Source organism: Oncorhynchus keta, chromosome 34 (genome assembly GCF_023373465.1).
Source record: "Oncorhynchus keta strain PuntledgeMale-10-30-2019 chromosome 34, Oket_V2, whole genome shotgun sequence".
In the NCBI taxonomy this organism is placed as follows: Eukaryota; Metazoa; Chordata; class Actinopteri; order Salmoniformes; family Salmonidae; genus Oncorhynchus; species Oncorhynchus keta.
The window spans coordinates 48,014,873-48,039,373 of record NC_068454.1 but is presented as its reverse complement, the minus strand read 5'-3'; the positions used below and the strand labels follow the sequence as shown (position 1 = coordinate 48,039,373).

Below are 24,501 nucleotides of genomic sequence, written 5' to 3'. Positions count from 1 at the left end.
AAACGAGTTAATGACTCCAACCTAAGTTAATGTAAACTTTCAACTTTACGTTTCAAATTTTGCCAGAAAATAGTTTTCATTGCAAGTTAACGCGTACTGTTAGCTAACGTTAGCTGGCTGGCTCAGTAGCTAATGTTACGTGTATGATCTGTGTAGGAGCTCTAGAAAGTTGGATGTTCACATTTTTCTTTTTTGAATGCGGCATTAGAGTTGGGAATATGGTTCATTGTTTAGCTAGCTAGCTACATGTCTAAACAAGACTCCACTATGCAAGTAACCATTGTACTGTTTACACCTTCTGTATCCTGTGCATGTTACAAATAAACAGATTTTATTTGATAGTGTGTGTTTACCAGAGACAGTAATGTGAAGAATAGCATGACCTGCACCAAAGTCAGATTAGGATATAGGCCAAGGACTAGATAAAGTTCCTCTACTTTCACCACTTTGTCTTGAAATCTTTGGTGGTTTACTACACTGTGAATCATTAAAGAGATGGGTGGGGATAAGGCTTTAGAGGGTATGAACGATGCTGAATGGGTGAAGACAAAGAGGAGCCCTCCAGTAGGTGTACCAAAACATTCAAAGGCCATTTTCGAAAAAGTGGGATTTCAAGTTTATCAACTTTCAAATCAGAATTACTTTCTCATCATTCCTCAACTGGAGTGTATGATAAACAATTTTCTAGCACAGAGTCTGTACTTTTATCCAATGTAAAAAACTAAATTTAAAGTGTTGCAACATAAAACCAATTCACATATTTTTGGGAAAAGGAGCATCAAACTCATCCCCGTTGTTGGGGAATAATCAGAATTGGTTGGTAACATAGGTAAGATGTTTAATATTCATCATATGCTTATGAGTTATTTCTCATAAGAATGTATTTTGTTGTACTATAGTGGTGGCCATTGGCAGTTATCGGTTCTATGTCAAGGCTAAGTTGCATGGGCCGCAGAGAGGGGAGAGGTCAAGGTGTCATCATGTGTAAACATATCTTTTGCTCCACTGTGTGTGCCAGTCACTCCCTACTTTTCCCATCGGGGAGAGGAGGATGGCAGTGTCTGGAATCATTCTATGCTCCCCGTGAGCTTGTCCAGGATTGGTTGTATCTAAATGACAATTTGATATATGCCTGTTGATATGGAGGGTTGGTTTATGGTTCTGGGTTTGAGTAAGGAGACAAAGCTGAACGATTTATTATGTCTATGCTGTCTGACTATGTGTGTTTTTTGCTATTAAAGGATCTCAGTTGCAATGTAGAAGGGGCTCTCAGAGAATGTATTGATAGACACTGAATTGATCTGAGAGTCACAGGGTTGTGATCGAGCTCATATAATTAAAGATAACTAACTCCGACTTGTGTGTGGTTTGCGCTCATGATTTGGTAAATAGAGGAAATTTCCACGACACCGTGCACTTTTACCACCCTGTGAAGTTAAAATCACAATTTATTTAATCTGTAGCCTAAAAAACTGTGCATGATTTTCCAGGTCACAGTGGGAAAACCATACAACATAGCATCTCATAACTGCATGTTGACATTGACATGGTTATTCTAAAAGTATTTGCGCACAAAACCGTTTCCATCGCAATGGTCGCATAATTAACTCCAACACAAGGATCGCACCATGCCGAACCAACAAATTGTCTGTTGACATTTACAGAATTGTATGGACACTTGCTGTTTTCATCACACCTGTGGTGACATACTTTTATATGGCATGACTTTATTCGCATTAGAAGGTTGGATAAACATAGTTACAGACAGACAAATGCACACACACAAACAGTATCACTCAAACAGAAAATAATGTACATACACAAACACACAAATATTCTAAAATTAATTGCCGGAAGAATGCGGGCGGGGTAACATAAGAGGGTGGAAAACAGAAGCTTGACATTTTCTCCAAAGTAATTTCTGCTCTCCTTCAGAGCCTAGATGCTGCTGCCTTGAGACAGTCTGGTGGTGTGGAGCAGGTTTAACAAGTCTAACCTGAGTGGGGAAGTGTGTTGAATCATTTCGAGTTGTGACACAGCGTCGTCTCACCTGGATAGACTGGCAGGCATGACTGCCGTTGTTGGTGAGGATGGCGGAGACGGCCTGCAGAGTCTTGCCCGTGTCTCCCCAGGACACCACCAGGCTGAAGAGGCAGGCACAGGACAGGGCGGTGAGGGCCTGCCCAGTAGGGTCGTTCATCCCCGTGCTACGCACTGTTGTCTCCAGCAGCAGTTGGAACAGAGACTCTGTAGGGAGGATATAGAGAGTTAAGAGGGGCAGTATGTCTGCAAATGTGTGTGTGTTTACCTGTGTCTGCACAAGTGCGTGCGAGTGTGTGTGTGTGCATGCCTCTGTGTCTTGGTCCATTTGTGTTTGCATCTGAGTGTATACATGCATTGTGTGTGTCTGCCCATGCAACGTATGTGCAAGTATTAGAGCTCTGTAAATATACTGTGTATACACTACCGTTCAAAAGGTTAGGGTCATTTAGTAATAGCCTTTTTGAAAGAAAAGCACATTTTTTGTACATTAAAATATCAAATTGATCAGAAACACAGTGTAGACATTGTTAATGTTGTAAATGACTATTGTAGCTGCAAACGGCTGATTTTGAATGGAATATCAAAAGAGGCGTACAGAGGCCCATTATCAGCAACCATCACTCCTGTGTTCCAATGGCACGTTGTGTTAGCTAATCCAAGTTAATCATTTTAAAAGGCTAATTGATCATTAGAAAACTATTTTGCAATGATGTTAGCACAGCTGAAAACTGTTTTGCTCATTTAAAAAAATCAATGAAACTGTCCTTCAGACTAGTTGAGTATCTGGAGCATCAGCATTTGTGGGTTCGATTAGAGGTTCAAAATGGCCAGAAACAAAGAGATTTTCTAAAACTTAGTCTATTCTTGTTCTGAAAAATGAAGGCTAATCCATGCGAGAAATTGGCCGTCTGGAGAAGGGTAATTACAATCACGAGAAAAATGTATATATTGTGTAATCGTGTCAAAGAACTTGAGAACAGAAGTAGGAGAAATATGGTGAGATTAGTTAATCTGAAAGATATCAACATTGTGAGGCTGGTGGTGGACTAATCTTGTGTGCAGAAAATCATAGCAGAAGGATTTGATGACAGGCACGAATTCGAATTTGAACAAACCCATCGCAGTTTAAACATGCCTGACGAGAATGGTTCTCATCTGACCCTACGATCTACAGCCTGGGGGAAGGTACTTAAAGCAGTGAAAGGAAGGCGTTTGGTGGGAAGGCCGCCGGCTGTCTTTTTTCCCGGAACCTTTCCAAGTAACTGGCAATGAAGAGGAAGACGTTTGCAACGGCGAAGAAACACCACGAGAAGAACGCCAGGCACACGCTGGCATTCCCAGCGACCCTGCTCTTTATTTGGAAGGGAAATAAAATGATTGTCAAGGAAAATGTGGAGGCTGAGAGATTCTTGCTAGAGCAAGGTGTTTGGCCGAGATAACGACGACGAGACAAGGTAAAATACAAGTTGAATTGTATGCCGTTTACTGTACAAATTAAGGTAGGCTGTTTGTTTGCGGGACTAATTTAGCCTTTCAAGCGCCTTATGGACCATTAGGAATCTTTTAGTTGACTGCAGGTTATCTTCTGTGGCTTCAAATAAAGTTCTGTGATCATTGACTCATTGCGAGTTGCTTTGTTTTATTTTGAAATTTGTTTTCTCTGTTTATTTAGGAATGTCTATATGACAGCTTGGAGAGACAGCTGACCGGAGGGAATAGACCCCACTGGGGCTGTCATGGGCTAGCTACCCATGTTGGCAGTCTCAGACGCTACTTCAGTATGTTGGAGACACCCGCTAAGTGCTACTGAAAGTCAACAAAGGAACATACCCCTAGAGCCTGCGAGAACTGGGGCGCAAGATGGCTTAACGACTGATCACACGGTTACGGACCCGGAAACGACTACGAGTAGGAACACAGCACGAGACAACCATAACAGCAGCAGGACACACACTTCAGGTGTGCAGCTGTGGTTGGGAGAGAGTAACATCGGCAAGAGGGTTAAGGATCCATCAAGGGAGGAAAAGGTGCTTGGGAGAGCAGAGACAGGGACCTCGCATTGACCAGTACTTCTTACGAAGAAGCAGCCAGTCAAATCAGTCGAATGAAGCACAGCGGCGGTACGCAAACCAAAGTTCGCAGAGCATCAGCACCCCTGTAACGGAGGAGGATAACACAAGCAGAGAAATGCCGGTGGATGAACTCACCGAACCACAGAGACCTCTAAAAAGATCAAAGGGCCCAGACCGAGTGTGAACTGGCCCAAAGCTGTTGAAAAGAAAGAGTGGGAAACAATCAACAACGACCTGACAAATCTTGGAACAACAGGTAGGAACAGCAGAGAAAAAGCTTGAAAGGATGGGAGACATTATCTACCACTACGGAGAAGAGCGCTTTGGAGTAAACGAAAGGAGAAGTGGCAAGACACCACCCGCACCAGCCAAATCTAGGAGGCAGCAAGAGATCGAGATACTTGTCAGAGAGAGAAGGCAGCTGAGAAAGCAGTGGAAGAAGGCCTCTGATGCAGAGAGATGCTACTCCAAGCAGTTCCTTCCTACTCCAAGCAGAAATGAAATGTCGGCTCGCAACCTTGCGAAGAGTGGAAAACTTAAGGAAACTTCGTAGGAAGGAACACTCAAGAACATGGTTCTATTAAAAAAAACTATTGTCAAAGACCTCTTCACAAAGGAAAAGTGCGGAATCCTAAAAACTCCAAAGCCAGAACTGGAAGAACATCTGGAAAAGGTCCACCAGGACATGAAAAGGCATGAGCAGATAATCATCCCACATGACATCCCACCTATTCAACCACCAGAATTCAATCTGGACAATGACCCTCCAAAATTGAAGGAAGTAGAGAACGTTGTCCGAAGAGCAAGAGCGGCCTCAGCTCCTGGGCTTAATGGAGTACCATACAAGCTCTACAAGAACGCCCCAGATGTTCTACGCTTTCTTTGGAGGCTCATGAGGATAGTGTGGCAGAAAGAAATAATACCAAAGGCATGGCGAAGGGCTGGTGGTGTGCTAATCCCGAAAGAGAAGGATGCGACAGACATCAGTCAATTCCGACCAATCTCTCTTCTCAACATCGAAGGGAAGATCTTTTTCAGTATAATAGCACAGAGGCTGTCCACTTATCTGGAAAGGAACAAGTACATTGATATATCTGTACAGAAAGCAGGCATTCCTGGTTTCTCTGGTTGCCTGGAACATACTAGTATGATTTGGCACCAGATCCAAACAGCTAAGAAGGACGAGAGAGACCTCTGTGTCATCTTCCTCGACCTGGCCAATGTCTTTGGCTCAGTTCCCCATGAGCTCCTCTGGGAATCCTTCAAAATTTTCCACGTACCAGAACCCATCACTACACTGGTAAAGGCCTATTTCCAAGACCTGGAATTGTGTTTCACAACACCTGACTTCACAACAACATGACAGTGCTTGGTAGGCATAATGGCAGGTTGTACAATTTCACCTCTGGCCTTCACTATGGCCATGGAAGTCATCATCAGGGCATCGAGATGGGTTGTCGGCCGGCAGTGAGAGAACTAAGGAAGGGCTCCGTCTCCCACCTATCCGAGCATACATGGATGAACTGACGACACTGACCCCCCATTGCAGCATGCACCAGGCGGCTACTCGCAAAACTGCAAGATAACATCAAGTGGACCCGGTTGAAAATCAAGCCAAGCAAATCTCGAAGCATCTCCATAGTCAAGGGACAGCTTAAAGATGTGAGGTTCTGCATTGGAGATGCCCCGATACCAATGGTGTCTGAGCAACCCATCAAGAGCCTGGGTAGATGGTACAACGAAAGCCTCCGGGATAAAGATCAAGTGCAGCAAGTAAGGCAGGACATCGCCAACGGTCTTGAGAACATCAACAAGACCCTACTGCCTGGGAAGCTTTGGTGCCTACAGTTTGGACTTCTCCCCCGGGTAATGTGGCCACTCACCGTCTATGAGGTCCCAATAACAACAGTGCAGAAGATGGAGCGAACCATTACCTCATACGTGAAGAAATGGCTGGGTGTCCCACGATGCCTGAGTAACATCGGCATCTATGGCAAAGGGGTCCTTGAACCACCTCTTACAAGTGTAACGGAGGAGTACAAGTGCTCTAAAGTAAGACTTCAGATGACATTGAAGGACTCCAAAGACCAGACCATTAGCAAGGCTGCACCGCCCCTACAAACTGGACGGAAATGGACATCATCCAAGGCTGTGCAGCAAGCAACATCAGCCCCGAGACACCAAGACATTGTGGGGAATATCCAGCATGGAAGAGGAGGCTTTGGCCTGGCAGCAAGCAAACCAACTTTCCATAAGGCAACAGCATCTGAACGCAGGAAGCTGGTGGTCGAGGAGGTGCGCAGACAGGAGGAGACTGCAAGAAGTGCAAAGGCTGTCTCTCTTGCTAAACAAGGGCAATGGATGCGGTGGGAAGGCCTGGAGAGGAGAAAGATCAACTTGAGTGAGCTTTGGCAAATGGAGGCAAGCAACATCAGCTTCATCATAAGAGCTGTTTATGATGTGCTTCCATCACCAAAAAACCTACATCAATGGTATGGCGAGGACTCGACCTGCCCCCTCTGCCCAGCTCCAGCGACTCTCAGGCATATAATGACAGGTTGCAAGACCAGTCTCTCACAAGGCTGCTACACCTGGAGGCACAATCAGGTCCTCAAGAGCCTGGCTGCAGCACTTGAGACCAAGAGGAGTGCAACCAATTCTTACCTCAAAAACAAGCAATCCCATCAAAACAACAACATTCATCCGGGAGGGACAGAAAAGGTCCACGCATCCTCCTACAAAGCCAGAAACTGGACACCTAGCCATGGCCCGGAACTGGAAGATGCTTGTCGATATTGGCCAGCAACTCATTTTTCCACCTGAGATTGCTTCTACCAACCTTAGGCCAGACATGGTACTCTGGTCCCCTTCACGAAAGGCTGTGTACATCATAGAGCTCACAGTCCCGTGGGAAAACTCTGTTGAAGGGGCCTACGAGCGTAAGAAACTGCGTTACACAGAGTTGGCAGCAGACGCAACTCAGCGTGGCTGGAATGCAAACATCTGGCCAGTTGAAGTGGGATGCAGAGGATTCGTGGCTTCTTCCACCATCAGGTTGCTGAAAGAACTTGGAATCCATGGACAGGCTCTGCGGCAGACCGTCAGAGCAGTTTCTCAAGCAGCTGAAAGAGGCAGCCAGTGGATCTGGAGCAAACGGAAGGACCCTTGCTGGGCTATAACTTCATGACCCCCCCACCCCCACCTGAGAACCCAATTCAGATCCCTCCAACTTGGAAGAGGGCATCTGAGGTATGCGGTCAGCTGTAGGGTTGGCTCAGGGAAGAGGGCACCCCTGCCTTGCATAGTCCCGCGGGACATCTTAATTGGGCATGGGACACAAGCTAAGGCTTGATCACCCTTTAGCTGGCCACCTTTGATGAGGGCGTTTAGTGTTTAAGGGCCGAAACACCCACTGATTCGAAGGCACACCCACTGATTCGAAGGCACACTACTGAGGATGTGTCCCAAAATCTTAACCCAGTCTAAAAAATAAACCTCCCATGCCACTGTAAACATCACAGCAAATCTCATGTGAGTGCATTCCATCTATTGGCACAATGGACAGTTTAACATCTCGTCCCGTGTTTTTTCTACACTGTTCTATTGTACAGCTGGAGCATATATTGTGAAATGTTATATAATGATGTTCATTAGAGTTGTCAAGTATGTTAAATGGGACACTTCTTGCTCAAAGGCTATAACTACTCCGCGCAAATACGGATAATGTTTATGTAAACATAATACCGGAATATAAACGGTTGTGGTAACCAAGTGAAGAGGAAAAAGACATATTTAAAATCAAAACAGGTGGATAATTGTGTTCATACAGGAATCACATTTAACAGATAGAGGCACCAAAATTTTGAAGATGGCTTGCATAAGTTTCCCATAGCTCATTTAATTCAACACAAAAAAATGGGGTGATTATTCTGATGAGTAAAATACTTTAAATGTTGAAGCAACGCTCTGATGGGTACGGCAGGCGCATCTGCATTGAGGCTCTTATAAATGGGATTAAGGTAGTGTTATGCAACATATGCTCCCAACAAGGACCACCCAGATTTTTTTCGCGAGGTTAATGTTATACTGGGAAATATGGAGGGGCAGATCGTCCTGGCTGGACACTTTAACCAAGTGATGGACATGACTAATAGAAGTCAATTTACAGGTAACTCCACACCAAAGAAAAGACTTGCAACACATATGTGGGCCTTACAGACATATGGAGATAAGTGAAATCCTAATGAGAGAGAATATACTTTCTTCTCCCACTGTCATAATAATAATAATAATAATATATGCCATTTAGCTGACGCTTTTATCCAAAGCGACTTACAGTCATGTGTGCATACATTTTACGTCATAAGACACACTCCAGAATAGATTTATTCTTGATATCTAATTTCATGGTACATGGGAGATTTGCCCTCGCGTGTCATGCTATAGAGTTACATGTTGATATAAACTGTGGAAAGGTAGATTTAGACAATACCATGCAATTACAAGATGAGATATTTAGCCAATCACTAGCAGATGATCTTAGATCCTTTTTTAAGAGATCATAGGCTCAACTGAAAAGGATTCCACAGTATGGGAAACATCTAAAGCATATATTAGAGGGAAAATAACAGCACATGCGTCAGAGAGCGAGAGAGGGTTGTGAAGCAGTAAAAATATTAGAAACTGGTGTGTGATAGCACATTTGAAACTGCCTGTAAATTGACATGTCAGTTGCACGAAATGTATAACAAAATGGCAGAATATGCACTGTTTAGACTTTTTCATGAGGGAGGTGAGAAGACAGGCAACTAAAACTGCAGAACACTTGACAAAATTCCAGCAATTAAGAAGAGCAATAAGATGGTGACCTCATCCAAAAGATTTATATACATTATTCTGAACAGTGAGTCCCATAGATATGGATGCTTTTGTCTGGTTTTGAACAACCTAGATTATCAGATAGCAAGGTAGAGGACCTGGACTGTACTATAACAGAAGAGGTGGTGAGAGCAGCGATTTTATCTAAGAAAGCAGGGAAATCCCCTGGTCTGGATGGCCTTCCTGTAAAATATTATAAAACTACAGTACCCGTCAAAAGTTTGGACACACCTACTCCATCACAGGTTTTTCTTCATTCTTTATATTTTCTACATTGTGGAATAATAGTGAAGACATCACAACTATGAAAAAACACATGGAATCCACACTTGCCTTGATAACTTTGCACACACTTTGCTTTCTGTCAACCAGCTTCATGAGGTCGTCATCTGGAATGCATTTCAATTTACAGGTGTCCCTTAAAGTTAATCTGTGGAATTTCTTTCCTTCTTAAGACATGAAGGTTGTCAATAAGGAAAATTTAAATATCTTTGAAAATTTCTTCAAGTGCAGTCGCAAAAGCAATCAAGGCTATGATGAAACTGGCTCTCATGAGGACCGCCACAGAAAAGGAAGACCCCAAGTTACCTCTGCTGTCGAGGATAAGTCCATTAGAGTTACGAGCCTCAGATTGCAGCCCAAATAAATGCAGAGTTCAAGCAACAGACATCTCAGCATCAACTGTTCAGAGGAGACTGCGTGAATCAGACCTTCATAGTTGAATTGCTGCAAAGAAACCACTACTGAAGGACACCAATAAGAAGAAGAAACTTGCTTGGGCCAAGAAACACAAGCAAAGGACATTAGACCGGTGGAAATCTGTCCTTTGGTCTGGAGTCCAAATTTCAGAGTTTTGGTTTTATCCGCTGTGTCTTTGTGAGACGCAGAGTAGGTGAACGAATGATCTCCGCATGTGTGGTTCCCACCGTGAAGCAAAGAGGTGGTGGTGTGATGGTGCTTTACTGGTGACACAGTCAGTGAGTTATTTATAATTTAAGGGCACACTTAACCAGCAAGGCTACCAAAGCATTCTGCAGCGATACGTCATCCCATCTGGTTTGCGCTTAGAGGGAACCCGATGGTCCTGTTTTTCAGGACACATCCAGGCTGTGTAAGGGCTATTTGACCAAGAAGGAAAGTGATGAGTGCTACATCAGATGACCTGGCCTCCACAATCACCGGTCTACTTCCGGCGCCGACAGAGATGGCCGCCTCGCTTCGCATTCCTAGGAAACTATATAGTATTTAGTTTTTTTTACTTGTTATTTCTTACATTGGTACCCCAGCTAATCTTAGGTTTTATTACATACAGTCGGGAGGAACTACTGGATATAAGAGCAACGTCAAGTCACCATCATTATGACCAGGAATACGACTTTCCCGAAGTGGATCCTGTTCTTTGCCCACCACCCAGGCGGCGAACTCAGCCGGCGAACCAAAACAACGATGCCGTAAAAGGGGCAGACGAAGCGGTCTGCTGGTCAGGCTCCGGAGACGGTCACATGGCGCACCGCTCCCGAGCATACAACTTGCCAATGTACAGTCTCTTGACAACAAGGTTGATTAAATCCGAGCAAGGGTAGCATTCCAGAGAGACATAAGAGACTAAAGTTCTTTGCTTCACAGAAACATGGCTCACTCGACACGCTATCGGAGTCGGTACAGCCAGCCGGGTTCTTTGCGCATCGCGCCGACAGAAACAAATATCGCTCTGGTCAGAAGAGGAGCGGGTATGCCTTATGATTAATGAGACGTGATGTGATCATAACAACATACAGGAACTCAAGTCCTTTTGTTCACCTGACTTAGAACTCCTCACAATCAAATGTCGACCGCATTATCTACTAAGAGAATTCTCTTCGATTATAATCACAGCCACATATATTCCCCCCCAAGCAGACACATCGATGGCCCTGAACGAACTTTGACTATGTAAACTGGAAACCACATATCCTGAGGCTTCATTCATTGAAGTTGAGGATTTTAACATGGCTAATCTGAAAACAAGACTCCCTAAATTCTATCAGCATATCGATTGTGCTACCAGGGCTGGTAAAACCCTGGATCATTGTTATTCTAACTTCCGCGACGCATATAAGGCCCTCCCCCGCCCTCCTTTTGGAAAAGCTGACCACGACTCCATTTTGTTGCTTTCTGCCTACAGACAGAAACTAAAACGGGAAGCTACCGCGCTCAGGTCTGTTCAACGCTGGTCCGACCAATCTGATTCCACGCTTCAAGATTGCTTCGATCACGTGGATTGGGATATGTTCCGCATTGCATCAAACACTGACGAATACGTCGATTCGGTGAGCGAGTTTAATAGCAAGTGCATCGGCGATGTCGTACCCACAGCAATAATAAAAACATTCCCAAACCAGAAACCGTGGATTGATGGCAGCATTCGCGCAAAACTGAAAGTGCAAAGTTTATTTTTACCTTTATTTATAACCAGGGTACGGTGACCGGAAACATGACCGAATACAAACAGTGTAGCTATTCCCTCCGCAAGGCAATCAAACAAGCTAAGCGTCAGTATAGAGACAAAGTAGGGTCACAATTCAACGGCTCAGACACAACAGGTATGTGGCACGTTCTACAGTAAGTCACAGCTTACAAAAGGAAAACCTTTGAGGACAATACAGTGCCACTGACGCGGCCCGCTGCCAAAACCTGCGGACTCTACTTCACTGCAGCCGACATGAGTAAAACATTTAAAAGTGTTAACCCTCGCAAGGCTGCAGGCCCAGACGGCATCCCCAGCCATGTCCTCAGAGCATGCGCAGACCAGCTGGCTGGTGTAATTTAGAGGTTGACCGATTAATTAGGGACGATTTCAAGTTTTCATAATCGGAAATCGGTATTTTTTGGTGCCAATTTGCCTTTCTTTTTTGAATTTTTATTTTTTTTATTTATACCTTTATTTAACTAGGCAAGTCAGTTAAGAACACATTCTTATTTACAATGACTGCCTAGGAACGGTGGGTTAACTGCCTTGTTCAGGGGGAGAAAGACAGATTTTCACCTTGCAAGATCGAAACCCCCGAGCTGACAAACTTACAGTTAACTAGTCCAACGCAATAATGACCTGCCTCTCTCTCGTTGCACTCCACAAGGAGCATGTTAAGTGAATGCAGTAAGCCAAGGTAAGTTGCTAGCTAGCATTAAACTTATCTTATAAAAAACAATCAATCTTAACATAATCACAAGTTAACTACACATGGTTGATGATATTACTAGATATTATCTAGCATGTCCTGCGTTGCATATAATCTGACTGCACATACAAGCATACAAGTATCTGACTGAGCGGTGGTAGGCAGAAGCAGGCGCGTAAACATGAATTCAAACAGCACATTCGTGTGTTTTGCCAGCAGCTCTTCGTTGTGCGTTTTGCCAGCAGCTCTTCGTTGTGCGTCAAGCATTGCGCTGTTTATGACTTCAAGCCTATCAGCTCCCGAGATGAGGCTGGTGTAACAGAGGTGAAATGGCTAGCAAGTTAGCGCGCGCTAACTAGAGGGACGGAAGCTATAATGTTTCACTGGCAATACTAAAGTGCCTATAAGAACATCCAATAGTCAAAGGTTAATGAAATACAAATGGTAGAGGGAAATAGTCCTATAATTCCTATAATAACTACAACCTAAAACTTCTTACCTGGGAATATTGAAGACTCATGTTAAAAGGAACCACCAGCTTTCATATATTATCATGTTCTGAGCAAGGAACTGAAACGTTAGCTTTCTTACATAGCACATATTGCACTTTTACTTTCTTCTCCAACACTTTGTTTTGCATTATTTAAACCAAATTGAACAGGTTTCATTATTTACTTGAGGCTAAATTGATTTTATTGATTATATTAAGTTAAAATAAGTGTTCATTCAGTATTTTTTGTAATTGTCATTATTACCCCACACCAAAAATTATTATTATTTTTTTTCAAATCGGTATCGGCGTTGAAAAATCATAATCGATCGACCTCTAGTGTGTTTACGGACATTTTCAATCAATCCTTACCCCAGTCTGCTGTTCCCACAAGCTTCAAGAGGGCCACCATTGTTCATGTTCCCAAGAAAGCTAAGGTAACTGAGCTAAACGACTACCGCCCCATAGCACTCACCTCAGTCATCATGAAGTGCTTTGAGACAAGTCAAGAACCATATCACCTCCACCCTACCTGACACCCTAGACCCACTCCAATTTGCTTACCGCCCCAATAACTCCACAGATGACGGAATCGCAACCACACTGCCCTAACCCATCTGGACAAGAGGAATACCTGTGTGAGAATGCTGTTCATTGACTACAGCTCAGCATTTAACACCATAGTACCCTCCAGACCCTGGGTCTCGACCACGCCCTGTGCAGCTGGGTACTGGACTTCCTGTCAGGCCACCCCCACGTGGTGAGGGTAGGTAACGATATCTCCACCCCGTTGATCAACACTGGAGCCCCACAAGGGTACGTTCTGAGCCCTCTCCTGTACTCCCTGTTCACCCACGACTGGTTGGCCACGCACGCCATGTACTCAATCATCAAGTTTGCGGAGGACACAACAGTGGTAGGCTTGATTACCAACAACGACGAGACGGCCTACAGGGAGGAGGGCCCTCGGAGTGTGGTGTCAGGAAAATAACCTCACGCTCAAAAAAACAAAGGAGATTATCGTGGACTTCAGGAAACAGCAGAGGGAGCACCCCCCTATCCACATCGACGGGACAGTTGTGGAGTGGGTAGTCATTTTTAAGTTCCTCGGCGTGCACATCACAGACAAACTGAATTGGTCCACCCATACAGACAGCGTGGTGACAGTGTGGCCTGTTCAACCTCAGGAGGCTGAAGAAATCCAGCTTGTCCCCAAAAGCACTCTCAAACCTTTACAGATGCACAATCGAGAGCATCCAGTTGGGCTGTATCACCGCCTGGTACGGCAACTGCTCCGCCAACAACCGTAAGGCTCTCCAGAGGGTACGGAGGTCTGCACAATGCATCACCGGGGGCAAACTACCTGCCCTCCAGGACACCTACACCACCTGATGTTACAGGAAGGCCATAAAGATCATCAAGGACAACAACCACCTGAGCCACTGCCTGTTCACCCTGCTAACATCCAGAAGGCGAGGTCAGTACAGGTAAATTAAAGCTGGGACCGAGAGACTGAAAAACAGCTTCTATCTCAAGGCCATCAGACTGTTAAACAGCCACCACTAACATTGAGTGGCTGCTGCCAACATACTGACTAAACTCCAGCCACTTTAATATTGGAAAAATGGATGTAAAAACAATGTATCACAAGCCACTTTAAACAATGCCAATTAATAATGTTTACATACCCTACATTACTCATCTCATATGTATATACTGTACTCTATACCATCTACTGCATCTTGCCATATTTATGTAATACATGTACCATTAGCCACTTTAACATGTAGTGACACCCCATCCCGTGAACGGGACCGTTGTCATCATCTGACACTAATTAGCATAACGCAACAGACTTAAATCTTCCTAGAAAATATTCCTATTCGTGAAAATCACAAGTGAAATATATTGGAACACAGCTTAGCCTTTTGTTTACCACCCTGTCATCTCAGATTTTCAAAATATGCTTTACAGCCAATGCTAGACAAGCATTTGTGTAAGTTTATCATAGCGTAGCATAGCATGATGCCTTGCTAGCAGCAGGCAACCTTGTCACGGAAATCAGAAAGCAATCAAATTAAATAGTTTACCTTTGATGACCTTCGGATGTTTTCACTCACGAGACTCCCAGGTAGACAGCCAATGTTCACTTTTTCCCAAAAGATTATTTTTGTAGGCGAAATAGCTCCGTTTGTTCTTCACGTTTGGCTGAGAAAAATCACCTGAAATTGCGGTCACCACAACTCCGAAAAATATTCCAAATTAGCTACATAATATCGACAAACATGGCAAACGTTGTTTAGAATCCATCCTCAAGGTGTTTTTCTAATATCTATTCGTTGGGACAATTAGTTTTTCACTAGGACCGATTGGAATAATGGCTACCTCTGTATTTTACGCGAGAATCTCTCGGAGACACCATGTGACCACTTACGCAATGTGGCCGCCTACGGCTATTCTTCAACAGAAATGCGTAAAACTAAATCACAATTCTGTAGACACCTTGGGGAATACGTAGAAAGCGTAAGCTCGTTGATGGTACATTCACAGCTGAATAGGGAGTCATTGGAACGCAGCGCATTCAAAACCTAGGGCACTTCTGGATTGGATTTTTCAGGCTTTCACCTGCAACATCAGTTCTGTTATACTCACAGACAATATCTTTACTGTTTTGGAAACGTTAAGCAGCTAAACTGTCAATTATATGCATATTCTAGCATATTTTCCTGACAAAATATCCCGTTTTCAACGGTAACGTTTTTTTAAAAATGAATTCTGCCCCCTAACACCAAGAGGTTAAACAATGCCACTTTTATGTTTACATACCCTACATTACTCATCTCATATGTATATACTGTACTCGATACCATCTACTGCATCTTGCCTATGCCGTTCTTTACCATCACTCATTCATATACCTTTATGTACATATTCTTCATCCTTTTACAATTGTATGTATAAGGTAGTTGTGAAATTGTTAGGTTAGATTACTCGTTGGTTATAACTGCATTGTCAGAACTAGAAGCACAAGCATTTCACAACACTCGCATTAACATCTGCTAACCATGTGTATTTGATTTGATTTGACCTCAACCCAAATTGAGATGGTTTGGGATGAGTTGGACCGCAGAGTGAAGGAGACTGTTGGACATTCCTCATGACGCTGGTTGAGAGAATGCTAAGAGTGAGCAAAACTGTCGTCAAGGCGAAGGGTGGCTACTTTAAAGAATCTAAAATATATTTTGATTTGTTTAACAAATGTTTTGATACTACATGATTCCATATTCTATTTCATAGTTATGAAATCTTCACTATTATTCTACAATGTATAAAACAGTAAAAACAAATAAAAACCCTTCAATGAATAGGTGTCCAAACTAACAGGTACTGTATACTGACATTATTGTACCTGTATTGACAGTGGTTTACCAGGAGGCATTTAAAAATGTCTCCCGTCCGCACACCTTTAATGAGGCTTTGATATGGCTGGTTCCTATAAAGGATAGAGATTCTACAGAACCTGGGAATTTTAGAGTGATCAGCCTACATAATGCGAATTGCAAGATTCTTACTAAGACCCTTGCGATACGCTTAGAGAAGGCACTACCTAATATTATACTTAGTGACCGATTAGGATTTATTAAGAACCTCAACTGATAATATGACGAGGCTCTTACATCAAATGTGGTTAAACCGCTCAAATACAGTTTCTACCGCTGCGGTCTCAGATGCTGAGAAGGCATTTGTTAGGGGAGAGTGGGCTTTTCTCTTAAGAACCTTATAATAATGTATAGGGAGGCAGAGTTGTTATTGGTGCTAAAAAAGATGTTGATATGAGTGTTCAGAAATGTTACAAATGTTCAGAAATGTTACAAATGTAGGATTATTTATTTAGTAAGTGCCAAACCTCTACCTTCTTGAAGCGTTTTACTGACTGGTAATGAAGCCAGCAGGGCTGAATGACCCGATAAAGATCTGGATAAATACTTACACCCAGTAGTTAAAGTTCCATTCGAATCAAATACAATTTTAATGATACACATATTTAGCAGATGTTATTGCGGGTGTAGCGAAATGTTTGCTTATTTGCCTGCAGGAATAAGAAATGTTAACTCAAGATGAACTGTTATGGGCAGGGGAGTAAAATAAGTATCATTTAACCTAGGGGTGCACATATCGGATGTCTAGTTTAACGCCGATGTGCATACATATAGAACGTAGATACATGACGTCGTTGCGCAATACTTGCAACACAGCATTCCTAACATCGATCCACACAGCAGACATTTTAGGCTAACAGTCAACAAGTTGAGCAGTCATTTGAAAGAGTAAGAACATTTCAGCAAGACAACTTAAAGGTGAAATCCATTAATGCCAAGATAATGGAATTCATTGCCCTTGACAATCAACCGTTGTCGTGGGTGATGTTGGCTTTCGCCAACAGGTCGAGCACCGGTACACACTACCAAGTGCTCTATTTTTCTGATGTTGCCCTACCGGAGTTTCATAGTAATAGCATCACTGCTATTGGCTACACGACATGCATACTATGGAACGTCGTTTGGGTCTTTGCGTGTCAAAAAATATACAGTAGCACTGTCAAAGCTGTACAAAAAAAGTCTGCAAACAAGAAAACACAGGTCACGAATGATGCGTTTACAATACCGCTTGGTAATAAAGCATAATTTGTTTGACTGCAACTTCTGGGGTAACTAGCTTTAGCTTGGTACCTAGCTAGCACCAATACAACCAGACTGAAAACAATGACCAGTAGAAACTGCAGTCATTTTCATTATTCTTAGCAATGATTTGGGAATCCTTGTGAGTAAGTATTAGCTAGGTTGCCACTTGTTGTTCACCTATTGAAATTGAACTTCAGTTGCTGAAAATAAATAGTTTGCAAGCTACTTGACCCTGTTGCCCAAAGCTAACGTTATAATCAGACAGCTAGCTTCAATTCAATTCAAGGGGCTTTATTGGCATGGGAAACATATGTTAACATTAGTGCCAGCTAGTGTGTAGCTCATTTCTGCCTCGGTATCACTAACGTTAGCATAAATCACTAATGATAAACAAGACAGAAAACATTTGTAAAATATCCTGAAGTAATATGAACAACTTGGGCTTGAAACCCAGTCCACAGCCACAACTATTTAACCAACTCCGACTGGATCTCTATGCTAAAAATAAAAGCATACAAAAAAAAAAATCGAACTACCTGACATGGTGTGACTATTCTGTGTAGCTATATTCACACTAATGTAAACTTAGCTACCTGGCTAAATAGCGCAGCCAACATTAGCCATGTTCCAACGTTACCTCACTAGTCATTGTCAAGTTACCCATCTTGCCAGCCAGACAGTCGATCATATCGGAGTCATTTCATTATATCACCATGTTCTAACAGTTCACTATCCACTGTATCCAAGTTTGGAATTCTGTTCCTCATGTCGTCGTCGGAGTGAACAAGTCAGGGAGTTTCTTCTTCATGAATGCTTCAGACATCTTCACAGAATCAAAGTGTGCTCACCATTCTTGGTTTCGATCCACAAAGTCGCCGGGTCATATGCCAAGCCAGACTGCCACAGAAGCCTCAAGTGGGGAGAAAGCTGTCCTCCTCATGGGAGAAAAAGCAGGAAAAATTCTCGCATCTCCATACTTCAGCTCTCCCTTTGCTCGGGCAGTAGCAAGGATGCGGACAGTGTCTCGGTACCGTAGCGATATAATAACAAACGCCCTGGGTGCATTTCTCCGTAGTGAACGATGGGCTCTCTCGCGAAAGGGAGAAGATCCAGGATTCTGGGAATCCACTCCTGAAAAAAGGCAATGGCATCTCTTCCCTCCATTGCCTTCAGGACATTTGGGCGCTTTGGACATTCCTGTAAGGTTCAAATGCATCCTCTGTGGCAAAACGGAGTCCTCCAACTTCTTGTGCTTTTGATACACGTCCTCGTGGACTTTACAGGATAGCACCCTGGTGGTCAGCATGGTCTTCTGACTCACTCGTCCCTTTGTGACTTTCTGGTCTTCGTGGAGTTTATCAACCAGCACATCAATTTTGATGAGGCGTTCAGAAATTGTCTCTTGAATTTTTGTAATACCTTTGGCCATAACATTCTGAACCATGCTGGTGCTTCTTTGAGCTAGCATCTGCTGAGACCGACAGGTTGTGAGAGGGGGTCACTTTCCATGCCTCGTCTGAGGCATTGCATGATTGGGCATCTTTTGTTTTGACGATAAAAGAGACGTATTAACTTGTAACTCACTTTTAGCAAACAGGTTTTTAACCTCTTAAGTCGACCCGGCACGCATGCGTCCCATCTAGACATCTGGAAATGCAAATGCGCTACGCTAAATGCTAATAGCACTCATTAAAACTCAAACGTTCATTAAAACACACATGCAGGGTACTGAATTAGATCTACACTCGTTGTGAATCCAGCCAACAAGTCAGATTTTTAAAATGCTTTTCGGCAAAAGCATGAGAAGCTATTATCTGATAGCATGCAACACCCCAAAAGACCCGCAGGGGACGTAAACAAAATAATTAGCATAGTCGGCGCTACACAAAACGCAGAAATAAAATATAAAACATTCATTACCTTTGACAATCTTCTTTGTTGGCACTCCTAGGTGTCCCATAAACATCACTATTGGGTCTTTTTTTCGATTAAATCGGTCCATATATAGCCTAGATATCGATATATGAAGACTGTGTGATCAAGGAAAAAACAGCATTTTATAACGCAACGACTTTAAATTAAAAAAGTCGACGATAAACTTTCACAAAACACTTCGAAATACTTTTGTAATGCAACTTTAGGTATTAGTAAATGTTAATAGTCTATCAAATTGATCACGGGGCGATGTGTATTCAATAGCTCCACGTCTTCAAATCATGTCCGGATATTTCCCATCCAAAACATCCTGTCGGAGACCGGAAGAAATGGGCTGTCTCTTGTTCGTTTGACCAAGAAACAAAGCCTCGACATCGTGTGGAAGCTGTAGGAATTGCAATCTCGGCCCCATGTAATTTGGTTTCCATTCAACAATACACGCAAGTGGCGCATTGATATATTTTCCAGTTTTCAGTGATCAGAGTTTCCTGCGCTTTTCGTTCTGTCACAGCCGTGATTTAACCAGTTTTAGAAACCTCAGAGTGTTTTCTATCCACACATACTAATCATATGCATATACTATATTCCTGGCATGAGTAGCAGGACGCTGAAATGTTGCGCGATTTTTAACAGAATGTTCGAAAAAGTAGGGGGTAGGATTAACAGGTTAAGTGTTAATGGATTATTATATTTTTATCAATTTATTATAATTTTTTATTTGTATAATTGTTTTGATAACTTGTTGATAGATTAACTGAAATATCTGGTGACGAGAGAATTGCAGGACTGATTATGGCAAGTCAGTTTATATTTGGCTTGGCTAGCTAACTAATATGATTTGAATGATTCAGCGACACCATCAGCATCAGCTTTTTAGCTCCCTAACCCAGTTCCTAGAGAGAAGTGGGCTGCGGTGTGAAGAGTCTCACTTCATTTGGGGCTTTTCTGGACCACTGCTGAGGTGTGGTGGTCTTACTGGCGCTTTTAGTCATTGAAGCATCACCCATGTGGGTGCTACATTTCAGTAGTGGAAGATCCAGCCTGCCTGCCTACCTACGGTGAAGTTGTGATTATCAAAATATGACAAGTTGCACATTGAGGAGCTCTGTGGCCTGTCTGCCAGATGTCTCTTCTTCCCTGCCTGGCTTTGCCATCTATGCTCCCTCCTTTCAAGATAATACCTTTCGGAACATCTGAAGAAGTAGAAGCCCATCGCCCAAATACCTATATTTGTTTTGTTAATTTGGTTTTGTTTTTTTGTTTTTAAAGTGACTGAGATACTAGTAATGAAAGCTCTATATAAAATAAATATATTAGCAGTAGTAGCAGTAATAGTATTATTAGTACTCACCCAGTACATCAGGAGGTTCCGTCTGGAAGCCCTCTGGTTGTTGTCCCTGCAGCATATGCAGCAGGGCCTGAAGGCTGCGCAGACACAGGGAAGGGTGGGAGAACCGCGTCTCCTTGATCAGCTCAAACACCCCACACAGACCGATGCCAATGATCTTGAAAGAGAAACACACAATACAGTTATCAGATAGCTATAAACTACAACAGACAGAACTCAAAATATCACACACCAAAGAGGCTTAAAGACTCAACATAGCCCAGCGCAACCGATCTAGAGAGAAAGGAAGTCACTGGTACCACCTCAGCTAAAAACCCAGAAAGGTTAAGCCTAAATAACACTCAACCCACAAAATTAGGCTAGAAAATTGTTTTCAAAACACACACATTCACATTTATTGGGTTCTATACAGGCATCTTTGAGTTTTATTAATCGGAGGATTACACAAAGGTTCAAATGGACTTCTGCGCTCTCCTATTATCCCCGTCCCCTTCCAAACATCCAACAACCCACGTCTTCTTTATTAGGCCCTAACGGACAAAAATGTATTGTGACAGGGAGGACCATCTACCTGACATAAAAATGTTCACTTCCGTTGCAGTTTACTCTAATGAACTTGACCCCAGAGAACATTCGGTTCCCTCTACTAGGCTCCGAGCCTGAACAGTCTGTACAGTGTGGGCATTACAGCCAAGTTTAACATTCATTCTGATCAGCCTATAACGATAGCTTCTCTCTGAGAGGGTAAGTTAAAGGTAACGATTTGGCTGAGAAAGGCCTGCCTCTCAGGGTTGCCTGTTAGAACATAATTAAGGCAGTCCCAAATAGCATCCTATTCCCTAAATTGTGCACTACGTTTGACCAGAGGCCGATTGGAATCCTTATGGGCCCTGCTCAAAAGTAGTGCACATCATATGGAATAGGGTACCATTTGGTACCCTAAGTAAAGAAAAGGTTACTGTGTCCTCATCAGCGTGAGGAGCTTGTTTTTGTTCGTCCTTATTGGTTCATTAATTGGCCCGTTCCGCTACAGAATGAGGTAGAAGAGTATTATAATATATTTTATTGGATAGATGGAGGGAATATTTTATTGTGTCCAAGGTTAAAACCTGCTATGGCAAGTAGTTCCCCTCAGGGAACTCCACTTCCCCCCCAATCAGATGAAAAGGTGGCGCAGGGAATTCAAAAATATTCTTGATTGAAGTGGAAAATAAGTCGCATTTAAGGAAAGGAAGTTACATGCGCAGCAGTTATAACAAAAGTGAATCTATATAGAACAGTGGTATTACCATGCAGATCAATATAATGTTGATCTCATGGATTGTCAGTCCTTCAGAGTGGTTACCATCCCTCAGCTTTATAGTATACCAGGCTACCGTTTTGTTGTAGGCTAACATAGGCTAACTTTCTATTGAATATCTGATCATAATTCAGTTGTATCAAATAGAGAGTAGCCTATTATGCAATCAATATAATTAAGCTGTCAGTTTGTCAAATTTCTGCCCTGCTAGAGCTGCCCCTGTCAACTGTAAGTGCTTCTATTGTGAAATGGAAACGTCTATGAGCAACAACGACTCAGCCGCAAAGTGGTAGGCCACACAAGCTCACAGAATGGGAACTCCAAAAGCTAAAGCATGTAAAAATCATCTGTCCTAGGTTGCAACACTCACTACTGAGTTCCAAATTGCCTCTGGAAGCAACGTCAGCACAAGGATTATCATGAAATGGGTTTCCATTGCCAAGCAGCAGCACACAAGCCTAAGATCACAATGCCAAGTGTCAGATGGAGTGGTGTAAAGCTCACCTCCATTGGACTCTGGAGCAGTGGAAACGAGTTCTCTGGAGTAATGAATCAAGATTTAACATCTGGCAGTCTGACGGATGTATCTGGGATTGGCGAATGCCAGGAGAACGCTACCTGCCCCGATGCATAGCGTCAACTGTAAAGTTTGTTGGAGGAGTAATAAATGGTCTCATGGTTCAGTCTAGGCCCCTTAGTTCCAGTGAAGGGAAATCTTAATGGTACAGCATACAATGACATTCTAGACGATTCTGTGCTTTGGGGCAAGAGTTTGGACAAGGACCTTTCCTGTTTCAGCATGACAATGCCCAATGTGTCCCCCAGGGCTCTGTTCTAGGCCCTCTCCTATTCTCGCTATACACCAAGTCACTTGGCTCTGTCATAACCTCACATGGTCTCTCCTATCATTGCTATGCAGACGACACACAATTAATCTTCTCCTTTCCCCCTTCTGATGACCAGGTGGCGAATCGCATCTCTGCATGTCTGGCAGACATATCAGTGTGGATGACGGATCACCACCTCAAGCTGAACCTCGGCAAGACGGAGCTGCTCTTCCTCCCGGGGAAGGACTGCCCGTTCCATGATCTCGCCATCACGGTTGACAACTCCATTGTGTCCTCCTCCCAGAGCGCTAAGAACCTTGGCGTGATCCTGGACAACACCCTGTCGTTCTCAACTAACATCAAGGCGGTGGCCCTTTCCTGTAGGTTCATGCTCTACAACATCCGCAGAGTACGACCCTGCCTCACACAGGAAGCGGCGCAGGTCCTAATCCAGGCACTTGTCATCTCCCGTCTGGATTACTGCAACTCGCTGTTGGCTGGGCTCCCTGCCTGTGCCATTAAACCCCTACAACTCATCCAGAACGCCGCAGCCCGTCTGGTGTTCAACCTTCCCAAGTTCTCTCACGTCACCCCGCTCCTCCGCTCTCTCCACTGGCTTCCAGTTGAAGCTCGCATCCGCTACAAGACCATGGTGCTTGCCTACGGAGCTGTGAGGGGAACGGCACCTCAGTACCTCCAGGCTCTGATCAGGCCCTACACCCAAACAAGGGCACTGCGTTCATCCACCTCTGGCCTGCTCGCCTCCCTACCACTGAGGAAGTACAGTTCCCGCTCAGCCCAGTCAAAACTGTTCGCTGCTCTGGCCCCCAATGGTGGAACAAACTCCCTCACGACGCCAGGACAGCGGAGTCAATCACCACCTTCCGGAGACACCTGAAACCCCACCTCTTTAAGGAATACCTAGGATAGGATAAAGTAATCCTTCTCACCCCCTTAAAAGATTTAGATGCACTATTGTAAAGTGGCTGTTCCACTGGATGTCATAAGGTGAATGCACCAATTTGTAAGTCGCTCTGGATAAGAGCGTCTGCTAAATGACTTAAATGTAAATGTAAGTGCACAACGCGAGATCCATACAGAAATGGTTTGTCGAGATCAGTGTGGAAGAACTTGACTGGCCTGCACAAAGCCCTGACCTCAACCCCATCGTACACCTTTGGGATGAATTGGAATGCAGACTGCGAGCCAGGCCTAATCAGCAAACATCAGAGTCCAACCTCACTAATACTCGTGGCTGAATGGAAGCAAGTCCCCGCAGCAATGTTCCAACATCTAGTGGAAAGCCTTCCCAGAAGACTGGAGGCTGATATAGGAGCAAATGGGGGACCAACTCCATATCAATGCCCATGACTTTGGTATGATGTCCATGATACTTTTGGTATGATGTTCATGATACTTTTGGTCATGAAGGATGGTTTATTCTACATGGAGTGGTAAAAGAAGAGTTCCATCCTCCTGCATCTCACATCTACCTGTAGTTATTGAGCTCTGCCTGCTGGACTCGTGAGGCTAACTCCAGGATGAAGTGTCATGCACTCCACCCCTCCTGCCAACTGACTGCACTTATCAATTACCTGTAATAGATCACATAAATGAAAGGGACTTCCTCACACACTGGAGACTTGAAGACAGAACCTCATCCAGAGAGCTGTGGATGTCAGTGTGTTAGACAGCCAAATCCTTAGATTTCGGCAAATAGGCCATATAAATAAATGCAATTGCAGTTAGGTGTGCATGAAAAGCAACG

At 43.6% G+C, this 24,501-nt stretch overlaps 1 protein-coding gene across 23 annotated transcripts in view; it reads right to left on the bottom strand.

The window, feature by feature from the left end:
* The window catches only part of LOC118367218 (E3 ubiquitin-protein ligase MYCBP2-like), a 307,475-nt gene that overhangs the window by 254,725 nt on the left and 28,249 nt on the right, over window positions 1-24,501 (bottom strand). For all 23 annotated transcript variants that reach the window (XM_035750395.2, XM_035750391.2, XM_035750396.2 and 20 more), the window contains exons 4-5: window positions 20,610-20,763; window positions 2,051-2,247 (exon numbers count right to left, since the gene is read on the bottom strand). In XM_035750395.2, coding sequence (XP_035606288.1) covers window positions 2,051-2,247; window positions 20,610-20,763 — 351 coding nt within the window. The remainder of the gene's footprint in view (window positions 1-2,050; window positions 2,248-20,609; window positions 20,764-24,501) is intronic.